General features: G+C 46.0%; 1 protein-coding gene across 7 annotated transcripts in view; it reads left to right on the forward strand.

The window, feature by feature from the left end:
- The window catches only part of LOC135029617 (multidrug and toxin extrusion protein 2-like), a 486,356-nt gene that overhangs the window by 328,867 nt on the left and 141,644 nt on the right, over positions 1-15,845 (forward strand). For all 7 annotated transcript variants that reach the window (XR_010225784.1, XM_063953866.1, XM_063953871.1 and 4 more), the window contains one exon: positions 13,836-13,949. Coding sequence is in view for 6 of the 7 variants with exons in the window: in XM_063953866.1 (XP_063809936.1) it covers positions 13,836-13,949 (114 nt within the window). In the remaining variant the exon portion in view is untranslated. The remainder of the gene's footprint in view (positions 1-13,835; positions 13,950-15,845) is intronic.

Genomic DNA, 15,845 nt, shown 5'->3' on the forward strand with positions numbered 1-15,845 from the left:
ATTTAAATTAAATACATTACATCTCTATGGCTTAAACGAATCAATGGAATTAAATACAATTATTTGATATATATTACATACTTCTCTGTTTACCTCCCCCCTGCTCAGTCTAACATCCTCTGGAATAACCAATGTTGTTCGAATCATATGAGAAGCTAGTAAAGATGCTAAAACCTTTGAGATAAGGATAATCTATATATCTTTTTAGATTTCAATAACCATCTATAATGGTATATACTTGACCTAAAGATGTCCTAGGAGCAGCATTTAGACTTCTCTCAATGATATGTACAGTATTGGTGTATTATAACATCATGAACCTGTATTCCAAACTACTACTATACTGGCAGACAATTAATAATTCACTTAGAGATAGTTTGCATATGTCCAAAAAACATGCTTTTTATTTTAAGTTTGGTAGCCATGGCAAGAGGTTTCTTATAAGGTGCCAGTGATCGGTGTGTTTATACTTAATTTCGTGACAACACTGGGTTGCGTAGCAACGAGTATACTTCCGTTTTATATTAAGAAAAAGCACACTGAAGGTTTAAATCACCGTATTCTGTATAAATCACTATACCCCCTGCATTCATTCGTCTAATACAGTCACGTGTGCATTATGATGCTACCAGAAAAGGCGTCTCATGTCCGGGTCCGGTTGCTTAGTTACGACGCTAAGCACGGAGACCCACCTATCTATGACGCTATTAGAAAGAGATAGGCGCTTTCCGTCTGGGCTCCGGTTGCTTAGTTACGACGCTAAGCACGGGGACCCGCTTATTAGTATATTTCTATGTAATAGGTCGGTCTAGGTCACGAGATGTGACGAGTCCGATCACATGACCGGGTTTAAGATTTTTATGAATGGTCCGGTCAGATGACTATTTCCCTGTTTTAAGCTTTAACCAATGGAGTACTTTGAATAAGTACATGTGACCGCAACAGACCAATCCTGGTCGGGGATAGATTCATCCACTCATATAGAGGGTGGTAACTGATGCGGGTCACGTGACTAACAACAACAAAACTTATATTAAAGTTTTCAATTATTTAAATGCTCGTTTTTATAAATTATTATATATCATCTATGTAGGTTTGCCTCCTTCACATTCCGATCTGGCCGCTTCAGCGGGCTTTTCTACGGTTTGCACTACAGGACTGTCACTACCAGTTCCAGGCACTGCCATTTGGTCTCTCCACGGCACCGAGGGTGTTCAACAAAGTGATGGCAGAGATGATGTTTATACTCTGCAAGCAGGGAGTGAACATAATTCCGTACCTGGGCGATCTTCTGATAAAGGCGCCATCCAGGAAGAGCTTGCTGGACAGCATTGGCCTCTCAACCAAACTGCTCCAGGATCACGGGTGTATTCTGAACCTTCCGAAAATCTCACCTAGAGCCAACACGGAGGCTCCCATTCCTGGGAATGATACTGGACACGGAGTGCAGAAAGTGTTCCTTCCATTGGAAAAGGCATTGGTAATCCAGTCGATGGTTCAGGATGTCCTGAAGCCAACCCGGATATCGGTGCATCTATGCATTCGCCTTCTGGGGAAAATGGTGGCCTCTCACGAGGCGCTTCAGTACGGAAGGTTTCACGCAAGACCCTTCCAGTTCGATCTGTTGGACAAATGTTTCGGATCGCATCTTCACATGCACCAGAGGATTTGTCTGTTGCCAAAAGCCAGGATCTCCCTTCTGTGGTGGCTACAGACCTCACACCTCACCGAGGGTCGGAGGTTCGGAATGCAGGACTGGATCCTGTTAACTACGGAAGCAAGCCTCCGGGGTTGGGTAGCAGTCACCCAGGGGTAGCAGTTTCAAGGAAGATGGTCAAGTCAGGAAGTTGTACTTCCAATCAGCTTTCTGGAACTCAGGGCCATATACAACGCCCTTCTGCAGGCCTCTTATCATCTTCAGGATCGGGCCATTCAAGTTCAGTCGGACAATGTAACGGCAGTGATGTACATAAACCGACAGGGCAGAACAAAATTCAGAGCAGCAATGATAGAGGTGTCAAGAATTCCCCTATGGGCAGAAAAAAATGCTGTGGCATTGTCAGCGGTCCTCATTCCGGGAGTAGACAACTGGGAAGCAGACTTCCTCAGCAGACACGACCTGCACCCCGGGGGAGTGGGGCCTTCACCTGGAAGTGTTCAGGTGCTTGACACGTCGGTGGGGATATCCACAAATTGACATGATGGCCTCTCGTCTGAACAAGAAGCTCAAACGGTATTGTTCCAGGTCGAGAGACCCACAGGCAGTGGCGGTAGACACTCTGACGACTCCATGGGTCTATCAGATGGTGTACGTGTTTCCTCCACTTCCTCTGATCCAAAGAATTCTCAAAAGGGATTCCTAACAAAGTTATCCTGACTATGATCCAAGCAAAGAAGGGGGTAATGTCTAAATTACCACCGTGTTTGAAAGAAATACGGCTCTTGGTGTGAGAGCAGAACTTATTCTGCGATGGAATTTCACCTGGGACGTTTCCTGCTTTTTCTGCAGGCTGGTGTGGATGTGGGCCTATGTCTGGGCCCCATAAAAGTCCAGATTTCGGCCTTCTCCATTTTCTTTCAGAAACAATTGGCTTCTCTCCCTGAGGTCCAGATGTTTTTGAAAGGTGTTCTGCGCATCCAACCTCCCTTTGTGCCTCCCACGGCACCTTGGGATCCCAATTTGGTGCTGCAGTTGCTCCAATTGGACTGGTTTGAACCATTACCGGAGGTGGACGTAAAATATGTGATGTGGATGACCGTCACACTGTTGGCCTTGGCCTCAGCAAGACGTGTGTTGGAGCTGGAGGCTTTGTCTCACAAGAGCCCCTATTTAATTTTCCATGAGGACAGAGCTGAACTCAGAACTCATCAGCAATTTCTTCCTAAAGTGGTGTCAGCGTTTCACATCAACCAACCTATTGTGGTTCCCGCTATCACCGACACTTCTGCTACTTCAAAGTCTTTGGATGTTGTGAGGGCTTTGAAGGTATACGTAAAGAGGACAGCTCGTCACAGTAAATCCGACTCGCTGTTCGTTCTATATGAATCCCAATAAAATTGGGTGTCCTGCTTCAAAGCAGACAATTGCACGCTGGATCAGGCTCACTATCCAGCATGCTTATTCCATGGCAGATTTGCCGGTTCCAAAATCTGTACAGGCCCAGTCTACTAGGTCAGTGGGTTCTTCCTGGGTGGCTGCCCGGTGTGTCTCGGCTTTACAGCTCTGCCGAGCGGCTACTTGATCTGGTTCGAACACGTTTGCTAAGTTCTGCAAGTTCGATACTTTGACCTCTGAGGACCTTCAGTTTGGTCAATCAGTTCTGCAGGAACCTCAGCACTCTCCCACCCGGTTTGGGAGTTTTGGTACATCCCCATAGTACTAAATGGAACTCCAGTATCCTCTAGGACGTAAGAGAAAAGAGGATTTTAATTACCTACCGGTAAATTATTTTCTCATAGTCCATAGAGGATACTGGGCGCCCGCCCGGTGCTTCATTCTTCCTACACTGTTACTTGGTTAAGTATTGTTGGTTCAACTGTTGCTGTGCCTGTTTAAAGTTGGGTTAGCATAGCTTTCCTCTTGTTTGTGTGTGCTGGTTCGGAATCTCACCACTATCTTTATCTATCCTTCTCTCAAAGTATGTCCGTCTCCGCGGGCACAGTTTCCTAGACTGAGTCTGGTAGGAGGGGCATAGAGAGAGGAGCCATCCTACACTATCAAATTCTTAAAGTGCCCATGGCTCCTAGTGGACCCGTCTATACCCCATGGTACTAAATGGAACCCCAGTATCCTCTACGGACTACGAGAAAAGGATTTACTGGTAGGTAATTAAAATCCCATTTTTTATGTCTTTCAGGGAAAATGGAAGGGAAAAAAATTATCCTTTACTGTATTCCAATATTAAGCAGGATTGTGTCTTCTGTCTTGAAGTAAGGAAGGGAAAAGAAAATGTTACTTGTAAATATTACTCAGTCTTACAAGGCAGTTCATGGTTGCATAATTACATATATATGTATTTTTTATTATTATTTATTTTTCTTTTTTATATTGGCTGTAACTCTCTCAATTATACCAGCATTTGCTGCGCAATGCCATTTCTTTCTGTGCTTCCCCTTCTTGTTGCCATAGGTTTAAACAGTCATTACGTCTTATCCTTAATTTATGGGATTTTATAAGACATATTCTATTTCTTACGGTATGTAATACCTCTGGGTAAAAACTACCAATAATAGGAAATTATGTTTTACTCCCCTCAGTCATTCGCACCCAATCATCCACGAAAGCCAGTGTCTACGTACCATATTTCTGCATCATTACAGATATTGCTGACCCTTTTGGCCCCATACAGTATTTCCCACAACCTGAACCTGAGTTGCAACAACGGCCATTCCACGTGAACCTTTAGCTCCCATTGCGGCTTTCTGCAATCCTTAAAGGTTTCCCCGAGAGATGCTAGTGAGGGATTCCTGAGCTGCCCTCAATCACCCCCTCCAACTGAGTAACAACTAACAAACAAGTAAGAAGTTAGAGTAACCAGTGGAGTCGCCTATGTCGGCCACTTGTTACTAGGACGCTGGAGATAGATTGTGCGTTACAGTGTCTCACACCAGCGGAGCCGTTTGCATGACTGGTCTGATTCTTTTGACCTTTTTCTTTCACTCCTTATCTCCCCCTTAGTAATAGCTATAACTTTGAAGAAGTTATGTCAACAGATTAGCTCACAGTGGGTGGGATGTATTAAGAAACATCGCTGCCCCTCGCCGGTTACCGCAGCGATGTTGATTGCATATGTACTAACATATGCGATCAATATCGCGATGCAGTGATGGAGGCCCCCGCGATACCTGTTAGGGGGTCTCCCTCATCTCCCAGGGGTCCCCACACTGGCTAGACGTAGGGAAGCAGCAGCAGGCTGCCCCGGCGCCGCCTCCTCCCCCCTGCAGCCGGAAGGACGTCCGGCTGCGTTGCTAGGGGGAGGAGGAGACTACCTTCCGGGTCCAGGGCCTGGAGGAAGGTAAGCCGGGGGGGAGGCATCTGCGGCGGTGTCGGCGGGTTGCGGCGGTCGGCGATAAGAAGCCCATAGGCTTCTATAGGGTATCGCCATCCAGAGATGGCTATACTCTGTACGGCGAAAACGCGGCGGTAGGGTGTTAGCAAATTTGAAAATGCGGTAAAACCCCCGTTTTCGGGGGTTTTACTACATTTTTGCTTTAGTACATCCCGCCCAAAATCTCACACCAGTGGAGCCATTTGTACGACTGGTCTGGTTCTTTTGACCTGTTTTCTTTACACAAATCACGTTTGCGTTTAATAAGCAATGCAAATGATTCACAATGTATATTTGACGCATTTCGGTATGCTGTTTGGGCAACAGCATACCTGCACCATGGGAGTTAGGGGTGGGATGGTCACCGGCCTCTTGAAGTGCAGAGCCGCTTCCCCGCTGCAGGACCACCGTCCTGAGGGGCTGTTTGTTCAGCGGGTCATGGCGCCTTGGCTGCCGCAGCATGCCGCACACACCTAACGCTGCCTGAAGGTGATTGTTGGTGGTGAGTTCCAACAGGGGGTCCCCAGGTTTACTGTGCGGCTGACAGCACAGGTGTGGCAGGTGTTCCCTTCTTGGGGGCCTTCTGGGGGACCCGCTATGGCCCCTGCGTGAGACTAGCTAATATAAGGTAAACCAAGCATTTATGTGAGGTTTTTACACATTGGGAGACATGCCAGTATAATTATACAGAAGTAGCTCCATTGCCATGGTGGGGGGCGGAGCTACATGAGAGCAGGCTTAACGGCATTTTGGTGCCTTCCTCTGCATAGCAGCAGCTGCAGCAGCCTCCACAGCGATTCCTGGATTCCTGGTACCATGTGAAGGGGGGGGGAGCCGCTATTCTTGTGCACAATAACATCCCCTTGAGGGATTTTATCAGTAACAGTCTCACTGTTGTTTACACATTAAAAAAAATAAAAAAAGCTGACATCCTCACTGGGGCTGTGCAGCGCTGGGTCCGCTCTCCTGTGTCTCCTCTCACATGCAAAAGGGCAGGCTTGTAATATATGTATATTATCAGGCTGCGTTGTGTGTGTATTATACCTGTTTTTCTGATCACAATGGTAAAACAGTAGTCATGCAGTGTACAGTATGTAATGCCAGATTCTCTCCTAGTTCATATGGCTCAATATTATGTGAGCAGTGTAGTCAGCCATTTCAGCATGCTGATATCAATGTGGGGGAGAGTCCAGAGCCATCCTGGATGGGGGCTATCAAAACTATGATGTCTGATATGTCATCTCGGCTCACTGCAAATGCCAATAAGACTCAGGAACTGCAACAAGCAGTGGCTAGTCTAACTGCCAAACACCCCCCCCCACCCCCCTGTCTAATAAGGGGGCACATAAACGTGCTTTACCTGCACTACTATTAGATTCTGATGATTGATATACAGGATGATGGGGATGATGTGGACCCTGTAAGTGGGGATACCACCCCCATCCAAGTTATTGAACCCCTCATATTGGCTATTAGGGATGTGTTAAAGCTCCCCCTGGAGGATGCTACTACTCAGCAGTAAGTTTTTCCTCCCACAAGACAAAATGGCAGTCACATTTCCTGATTCCAAGGAATTGGATGACTCATTTAAAACAGCCTGGAAGAATCCAGATAAAAAATATCAAGTGTCGACACGTTTTTTGCATACATTCCCTTTTGCCCCTGACGGCAGAAAATTCTGGGAAGAGTCTCCTGCAGTAGACGTGTCAGTCTCTCACCTTTCTGAAAAGGCGGTACTCCCTACTCCAGGCTCCTTTACGGTAAAGGACCCGGCAGATAGAAAAATTGAGACAACTCTGAAATCTATCTACACTGCTGCTGGTGTAGCTCAAAGATCGGTCATTACAGGTTGCTGGATGGCACATGCAATTCATTCCTGGGCTAATCAGATTAAAGAAGGTCTCTCGGGTGATAAAACCTTGGTTAATACTGTTACCTTCCTAAATCATATTCAGAAAAAGGGTTCGGTAAGGGTTCTATGTGACTCCATTAAAGAGATTAGCAATATTAATGCTAGAACCACGGCTATGACTATGTCTGCAAGCAGAGCCATAAGGTTGCATCAGTGGATTGCTGATGCTGAATCCAAATATAATGTGGAATCTCTTCCCTTCACAGGTGAATGGCTCTTTGGTGGTGAACTGGACACATGGATTTCCAAAGCTACTGCTGGAAAATCTACGTTTCTTCTTTCAGGGGCTCCACCTGCTAGATGTTCATACCCAGGACCGTCTGCTCAGTCTTTTCGGTCCCACAGATTTCGATCTAGGGCCAGAGGTGCCTCCAACGCGGTTAGAGGCTCCAGGGGAAAATCTAAGAATCCATCCGTCACCGGATCTCAGGACCAGACTTTAGTTCGGCTTCCGCAAAGACTTCAGCATGACGGTGCCCACCCACCCCGAGGGGACCTCGGGGTGGGAGCCCGGTTACATCACTTCAGCCACATCTGGGACAGTTCCTGCCAAGATGCTTGAGTAAGGGACCTTATCTCTCAGGGTTACAAACTGGAGTTCGACGGTACTCCTCCCCAATGATTTTTTTAAATCAGGCTTACCAGTTTTTGAAAGTACGTGTGGTACGCTGCTACTGGCCATAGACAAATTGCTCCATTCCCAGGTCATTGTTCCGGTGCCCCTGCTACAACAAGGACAGGGTTACTACTCCAGTCTGTTCGTAGTACCAAAACCAGACAGGTCTGTGAGACCCATTCTGAACCTGAAGTACTTGAATCCTCACCTGAAGGTTTTCAAATTCAAGATGGAATCTTTTAGAGTGGTGATCGCAGGCCTGGAACAACAGGAATTTCTAGTGTCCCTGGATATCAAGGATGCTTACCGCCATATCCCAATTTGGACTCATCATGCCTATCTGAAGTCTGCCCTACTGAACGATCACTACCAGTTCAGGCGTTACCGTTCGACCTGTCTACAGCTCCGAGGGTGTTCACGAAGGTGATGGCGGCAATGATGTTTCAACTCAGGGTCCAGGAAGTCAATGTGATTCCATACCTGGATGATCCGCTGATAAAAGCGAACTCCAGGGAGCTTCTCTTACTCCATATCGATTGCACTAACCAACTTCTGTCTCACCACGGGTGGATCCTCAATCTACAGAAGTCCCACCTGGAATCGACTCAGCAGCTCCTGTTTCTGGGGATACTACTGGATACTGTAGCACAGAAAGTGTTTCTCCCAGAGGAAAAAGCAAGAACATTTCAAGAAATGGTTTGCTTGGTTCTCGGACCGGCTCGAGTCTCCATTCATCTTTGCATACGATTTTTGGGAAAGATGGTGACCTTGTACGAGGGGATACAATTCGGAAGGTTTCATGCCAGACCATTCCAATTGGACATCCTGAACAAGTGGTCCGGTTCCCATCTTCAGATGCACCGGATGATTCAGTTGTCACCCCAGGTCAGAATTTCTCTCCTGTGGTGGCTACAGTCTTCCAACCTGCTGGAAGGACAGTGCTTTGGAATTCAGGATTGGATCCTCCTCACGATGGATGCGAGTCTAAGAGGATGGCGAGCTGTCACCCAAGGGGCACAGTTCCAGGGCAGGTGGTCTGCCCAAGAGGCCCTACTTCCAATCAACATTCTGGAACTTCAGGCTGTCCACAATGCTCTGATTCAGACATCTCCTTTACTACGGGATCGGGCAATCCAGGTGCAGTCGGACAACTCCGACTGGTGGCGTACATAAATCAACAAGGAGGGACAAAAAGCAGGGCCTGCATGCGAGAAGAATACTCCTCTGGGCAGAAATAAATGCAAGAGCGCTGTCCGCAATCTTCATTCCTGGAGTGGACAACTGGGAGGTGGACTTCCTAAGTTGCCACGACCTCCACTCGGGGGAGTGGGGACTACACCCTCAGGTGTTCCAACTGATCATCGACAGGTGGGGTTGCCCACGGATTGACTCGATGGCCTCTCGTTTCAACAAGAAGCTTCGCTGCTATTGCTCACGAACCAGGGACCCTCAGACGAGCGCAGTGGATGCGCTGACTTCGCCTTAGCCTTACCAACTGGTCTACCTGTTTCTTCCGATTCCTTTGATCCCAAGGGTGCTCAAGTGGATTAGACATCAAATAGTGGATGCAATCTTGATTGCTCCGTATTGGTTCCGAAGGGTGTGGTACCCGGCTCTTCTGGACTTGTCCGTAGAGGATCCTTGGCCTCTACCACTGAGATGGAATCTTCTTCAACAAGGACCGTTCGTCTACCCGGACTTACGGCGGCTTCGTTTGACAGCATGGAAGTTGAGCGGAACATCCTAGCTCACAAAGGGCTTTCCAAAAAGGTCATTGCCACTATTGTGCAAGCCAGAAAACCTGTGACGTCAAAACACTATTATATCTGGCGGAAATATGTCTCTTGGTGCGAAGAATTCACATATCCTTCTGCAGAATTCCACTTGGGAAGGTTCCTCCATTTCCTGTAGGCTGGAGTGGATAAAGGCTTGAGTCTGGGATCCATTAAAGTCCAGATTACAGCTCTTTCCATTTTCTTTCAGTAGATGTTGGCTCTCTTGCCGGAAGTTCAGACCTTCTTGCAAGGGGTGTTTAACATACAACCTCCTTTCGTTCTGCCTACGGCACCTTGGGATCTGGACGTAGTGTTACGCTTTCTACAGTCCTCCTGGTGTGAACCTCTGACGACGGTAGAAGATAAGAACCTCAGGTGGAAAATGGTGATGTTACTGGCCTTGGCTTCTGTTAGGTGTGTCTCAGAATTGGGGGCCTTGTCGTGCAAAAGTCCGTACTTTGTCTTTACGAAACCAGAGCGGACAGCAGTTCCTGACGAAGAGGGTCTCCGCGTTTCACTTGAATCAACCTATTGTGATTCCGTCCGGTTCTGCAACTTCTGCTCTTCCGGAGGCGTTGGATGCAGTGCAAGCCTTGAAAATCTAGGTCAAGAGGACGGCTCAGATCAGAAAGACTGATTCCTTTTTCTTTCTGTATGATGCACAGAAAAAGGGTTGCCCTGCTTCAAAGCAGTCCGTTGCTCGTTGGATTAGGCATACTATCCAACAAGCCTATGCATCGGCAGCCTTGCCGGTTCCACAGTCTCAGAAGGCCCACTCTACTAGATCGGTGGGTTCTTCCTGGGTGGCTGCCCGTGTAGTCTCGGCCCTGCTACCTGGTCGGGGACGAACACCTTTGTGAAGTTCTACAAGTTTAATACCCAGTTTAGGCAGGCGGTGCTGCAGTTGTCTCTGCACGTTCCCGCCCATTCTGGAAGCTTTGGGACATCCCCATCATACTAATTCTGTCCCCAATATCCCTTATGGATGCTAGAGAAAATAGGATTTTAAATACCTACCGGTAAATCCTTTTCTCGTAGTCCATAAAGGATATTGGGTGACTTTCTGCAGGTTCTCTGTTACGTGTTCCTGTTCAGCTGTTGCTGTTAATGTTGCCAGACTTTGCTGGATAAGTTATGTATTGGTGTGCTGGTGTTCAAATCTCACCACACCTGTTGTTGTTGTTGTTGTTGTTGTTGTTGTTGTTGGGCACTGTTTTACCTATAACTGAGCTGTAGGAGGAGGCATAGAGGGGAGGAGCCAGCACACCCAGTGGAAGAAATTTAAAGTGCACTGGCTCCTTTGGACCCGTCTATACCCCATTATATTAATTCTGTCCCCAATATCCCTTAAGGACTACGAGAAAAGGATTTACCGGTAGGTATTTCAAATCATATTTTTTCTGTACAGAAAAGAATCACTTCCTAAAACCGGTAATGTCCTAGAGGTCTTACTATACCCTAGGAAGATGTACACTAGTAATGGCCCCTTTCAGGTTGGATAGTCATCTTGCACCCTATACACTTCGCACTTATATACTTATTTTCGCGTCTGGGTTCTGATTTCCCGCGACAGTTTACACAATGCGTTTCTTATATGCTTACTTAACTCTATTACTACTTGCATACTCAATTTAATTATTTCCTATATCGTGCGTCAGAGGCTTGAGCGGCAAAAGCTCTCTTAATATGCCGTGAGCATACTGCGTACTTTTATATTCACCAAAGATCACTTTAGCGCTTGCCAAAGTGTACTATAGCGCTCCCTGCAGGCACCGAGTGCTTTATTGTGAAAAACACTTGCTGTTAGCAGATTAATCTCCGCCAAGTTTAATTACTATTTCAGGCCTGTGCCTGCACTATATGATTTTAAACGTTCGTACAACTATAACATTTTCTCAAATTATTAGCAAATAAACAATCCAACTTGAATCAGACCCTATATGATTTACTTAAATCCGTGGCAACAATGTAATAAACCCACAATTGAAAAATAGCATATAAAACATATACTTATTAAGCACATGCAGTCAAGACAAAGATATAGCTTTCTTTATTGTCCCTGAATTCACACTAGCACCTTACAGATTACAAAAAAACAGACGCGGTTTGTCAGCATCAGATGAAAACTTAAAACAAAAATGTTTTTACCTTATATGTGGCGTCCACCCTTTGCTGGCAAACCAAAGTCCATGTGGTTTGTTCATCTTCAAGAATGTAGTGACTCGGTGAGTCCCCAATTGTTAAAGTCATTTCATTTTAAAAGAATACAAAATAGTTTGCTGCGGACGCAAGCTGCGTCTATTTGCGTAACGCACCCCCAGTGCGGTTATACGCATGCTAAAAACCTTAAAAGAGAGTACGATATCATATATTGTTAATTATGGTCCAACGCACATTCAGATTTAGCAAGTACAAGTATTAAACACAGTTACAGACAAACGCAGGTATAATACACAATGAGGGAGTTACAGTTGAAGTTACAGTTACATACATATGCAAGATTCCCTGGTTCCAGGCAGCCAGTCACCAGGTAGGAGACTTCTGAGAAGAGTGTGTGTGTGTGGTGTGTGTGTGTGTGTGTCTGTGTGTGTCTGTGTGTGTGTGTGTGTGTGTGTGTGTGTGTGTGTGTGTGTGTGTGTGTGTGTGTGTGTGAGAGAGAGAGAGAGAGAATGTGTGTGTGAGAGTGAGAGAGCAGCTGGCTGGTTCATTATTTTATACAGTTTGTCCAAAGGCATACAATACATCAAGCAAAGTCCGGGGGCCAGATCTCTCAAGAGCTCGACGGCTCATAGGTCAGTGTGAGGGCTTTTGTACTGTGTTGCAGGCACATGTGTTTGCCTCAGGGTCCCTCTTTGAAACTGGATTGAACTGACCAGTGTTCACAGCTTGCTCTGCACATTGGGGGTCATTCCGAGTTGATCGTTTGCTAGCAGTTTTTAGCAGCCGCGCACACGCTAAGCCGCTGCCCTCTGGGAGTGCATTTTAGCTTAGCAGAAGTGCGAACGAAAGGATCGCAGAGCGGCTACAAAAAAAAATGTGCAGTTTCAGAGTAGCTCCAGACCTACTCAGCACTTGCGATCACTTCAGACTGTTCAGTTCCGGATTTGACGTCACAAACACGCCCTGCATTCGGCCAGCCACGCCTGCGTTTTTCCTGGCACGCCTGCGTTTTTTCGAACACTCCCAGAAAACGGTCAGTTGACACCCAGAAACGCCCCTTTCCTGTCAATCACTCTACGGCTGGCATTGCGACTGAAAAGCGTCGCTAGATCTTGTGTAAAAATACATCGGCCGTTGTGAAAGTTTGTCGTGCGTGCGCACTGCGCCGCATACGCATGCGCAGAAGTGCTGCTTTTTCACTTAATCACTGCGCTGCGAACATTTTTCACTAGCGATCAACTCGGAATGACCCCCTTTATTCCATACATATCTAATATTACTCATAACGTGCGGTTGCAGGGTGCAACCGTTTATCCGAAATGACCAGATTACTGATGGTAAAACACTGATTAATATGAGACTAAACATGATGCGACAATCTGGTCTTAACCCTGGAATATGTATAATGCTGTTTTACTGGTTTATGCCTAATGCTATATATTAAAACCGTGCTCTGGGCATATAGTGACTATGTGTAAATTATGCGTGGTATATAGAATATGATTGTGTGTGTCTTTATGGCATTTCTCAGTGATTGCACATTTTACCGTATATACACTCACCGCGCGGCAACACGCATGCCGTGCGATTGTATGCACAGTGCGCGGTAAGACGCATGGTGCGTCTCAATACGTCAATTGCGTAATCACGCCACTACTGAGTAACGCCACTCTGTGTGTTGTTTGTATGTGTTATTTTTCCAACTTCGACAGTTTAAGTTGTGTGTTCCATGGGTTACCTCCTGCTGTTCCTGTTCCCTTCCACAATCCAAAACATACTTGCATGTTATTTGGATTCTGACATAACTGGGGAATTAGTGGGAGATGTATAAAACCTTCTAAAGAGGAGAGGTGGAGAAGTTGTCCATATCCACCAACCAGCTTCTAGCTGTGAATTTATAGAATGCACTTAGTAAATAATAGCTAGAAGCTGGTTGTTTACTGTGGGCAACCTCTCCACTTGTCCTCTTTAGAGAGATAGACTGTGAGCTCTAATGCTGTACGTTTGTTGTACAGTGCTGCTAAAATGGTGACGCCATATACATACATTATAAGGTTATTATTATAATTTATCATAAAATCTTACTATCTGCTTTTGAACTGCTCTTTTGTTCAGTCAGCTCTGGTTTTTAACATTGAAATTTTAAAGTGAATGGCAAGGGAAATGTTTTGTAGATTTGTACTGATTTCATATGGAAAGCAATTTATTTAAAAAAAAAAGGTATTTGTACATTGTTACTGAACTTAAAAATTGTCAGACATGTTTACTTCCGCATTCATAGTAAATATTTGTATCTTTTTTTTCTGAATGTATTTCTATTTTAGGTTGGTCCAGAGATTGTTTACAGGAATGGGGCGCCTTTGTACGCCTGGCCATACCCAGCATGCTTATGGTATGCATTGAATGGTGGAGCTTTGAAATTGGAGGATTCTTGGCAGGTTGGTCCCTATGTACTATTTCTACCAACAGCCTTTGCCTCTCCCCTTCTGGTTCAATGCCGAAAGAGCTGGGGCATTTTAACTACAGATGTGTCCACTTACATCTAGCCTCCCTGCATGTTAAACAGCCCTTCTAGTCACGCTAAGGTAGCGCTGTGCGTCTTTACATGCAACTAAATGCATCTTATTCGCAAAACAACATGAATAGGAAACACACGAAGCTTATGCTGACTACAGTGATATGCGGCATGCCTATATTCTGTATGCGACTGTGGCTGTATCTGCATACAAAGTGGTACATTACAGTGTTTTCCTAGAAAACACTGTAATGTAGCATTTCATATGCAGGTACAGAGACAGACACACAGAGAATATGGGCATGCTGCATATAATTTTAACATTCACATTTTAACATTTACATTTTCAGCAACAAAAAAAAACACCTGATACTAACGGAGTTGCACGGGACCTGTCAGATCACTCACGCCAGTCAACTCCCGCTAAATGGCGTATTGAGGCAAGATGTATGAGGACACATCTGTAGTTACAAGTGTGCTTCTTTTTTATACCATATAAGGATTATGATTGCAGAAGTTGTGACATATACACAGGCGCAACATTACGAAAGGGATTAAAACTAGAGATGAGCGCCGGAAATTTTTCGGGTTTTGTGTTTTGGTTTTGGGTTCGGTTCCGCGGCCGTGTTTTGGGTTCGACCGCGTTTTGGCAAAACCTCACCGAATTTTTTTTGTCGGATTCGGGTGTGTTTTGGATTCGGGTGTTTTTTTCAAAAAACCCTAAAAAACAGCTTAAATCATAGAATTTGGGGGTAATTTTGATCCCAAAGTATTATTAACCTCAAAAAACATAATTTACACTCATTTTCAGCCTATTCTGAACACATCACACCTCACAATATTATTTTTAGTCCTAAAATTTGCACCGAGGTCGCTGTGTGAGTAAGATAAGCGACCCTAGTGGCCGACACAAACACCGGGCCCATCTAGGAGTGGCACTGCAGTGTCACGCAGGATGTCCCTTCCAAAAAACCCTCCCCAAACAGCACATGACGCAAAGAAAAAAAGAGGCGCAATGAGGTAGCTGTGTGAGTAAGATTAGCGACCCTAGTGGCCGACACAAACACCGGGCCCATCTAGGAGTGGCACTGCAGTGTCACGCAGGATGTCCCTTCCAAAAAACCCTCCCCAAACAGCACATGACGCAAAGAAAAAAAGAGGCGCAATGAGGTAGCTGACTGTGTGAGAAAGATAAGCGACCCTAGTGGCCGACACAAACACCGGGCCCATCTAGGAGTGGCACTGCAGTGTCACGCAGGATGTCCCTTCCAAAAAACCCTCCCCAAACAGCACATGACGCAAAGAAAAAAAGAGGCGCAATGAGGTAGCTGACTGTGTGAGAAAGATAAGCGACCCTAGTGGCCGACACAAACACCGGGCCCATCTAGGAGTGGCACTGCAGTGTCACGCAGGATGTCCCTTCCAAAAAACCCTCCCCAAACAGCACATGACGCAAAGAAAAAAAGAGGCGCAATGAGGTAGCTGACTGTGTGAGAAAGATAAGCGACCCTAGTGGCCGACACAAACACCGGGCCCATCTAGGAGTGGCACTGCAGTGTCACGCAGGATGTCCCTTCCAAAAAACCCTCCCCAAACAGCACATGACGCAAAGAAAAAAAGAGGCGCAATGAGGTAGCTGTGTGAGAAAGATAAGCGACCCTAGTGGCCGACACAAACACCGGGCCCATCTAGGAGTGGCACTGCAGTGTCACGCAGGATGTCCCTTCCAAAAAACCCTCCCCAAACAGCACATGACGCAAAGAAAAAAAGAGGCGCAATGAGGTAGCTGTGTGAGTAAGATTAGCGACCCTAGTGGCCG

This window comes from Pseudophryne corroboree, chromosome 2 (genome assembly GCF_028390025.1).
Source record: "Pseudophryne corroboree isolate aPseCor3 chromosome 2, aPseCor3.hap2, whole genome shotgun sequence".
In the NCBI taxonomy this organism is placed as follows: Eukaryota; Metazoa; Chordata; class Amphibia; order Anura; family Myobatrachidae; genus Pseudophryne; species Pseudophryne corroboree.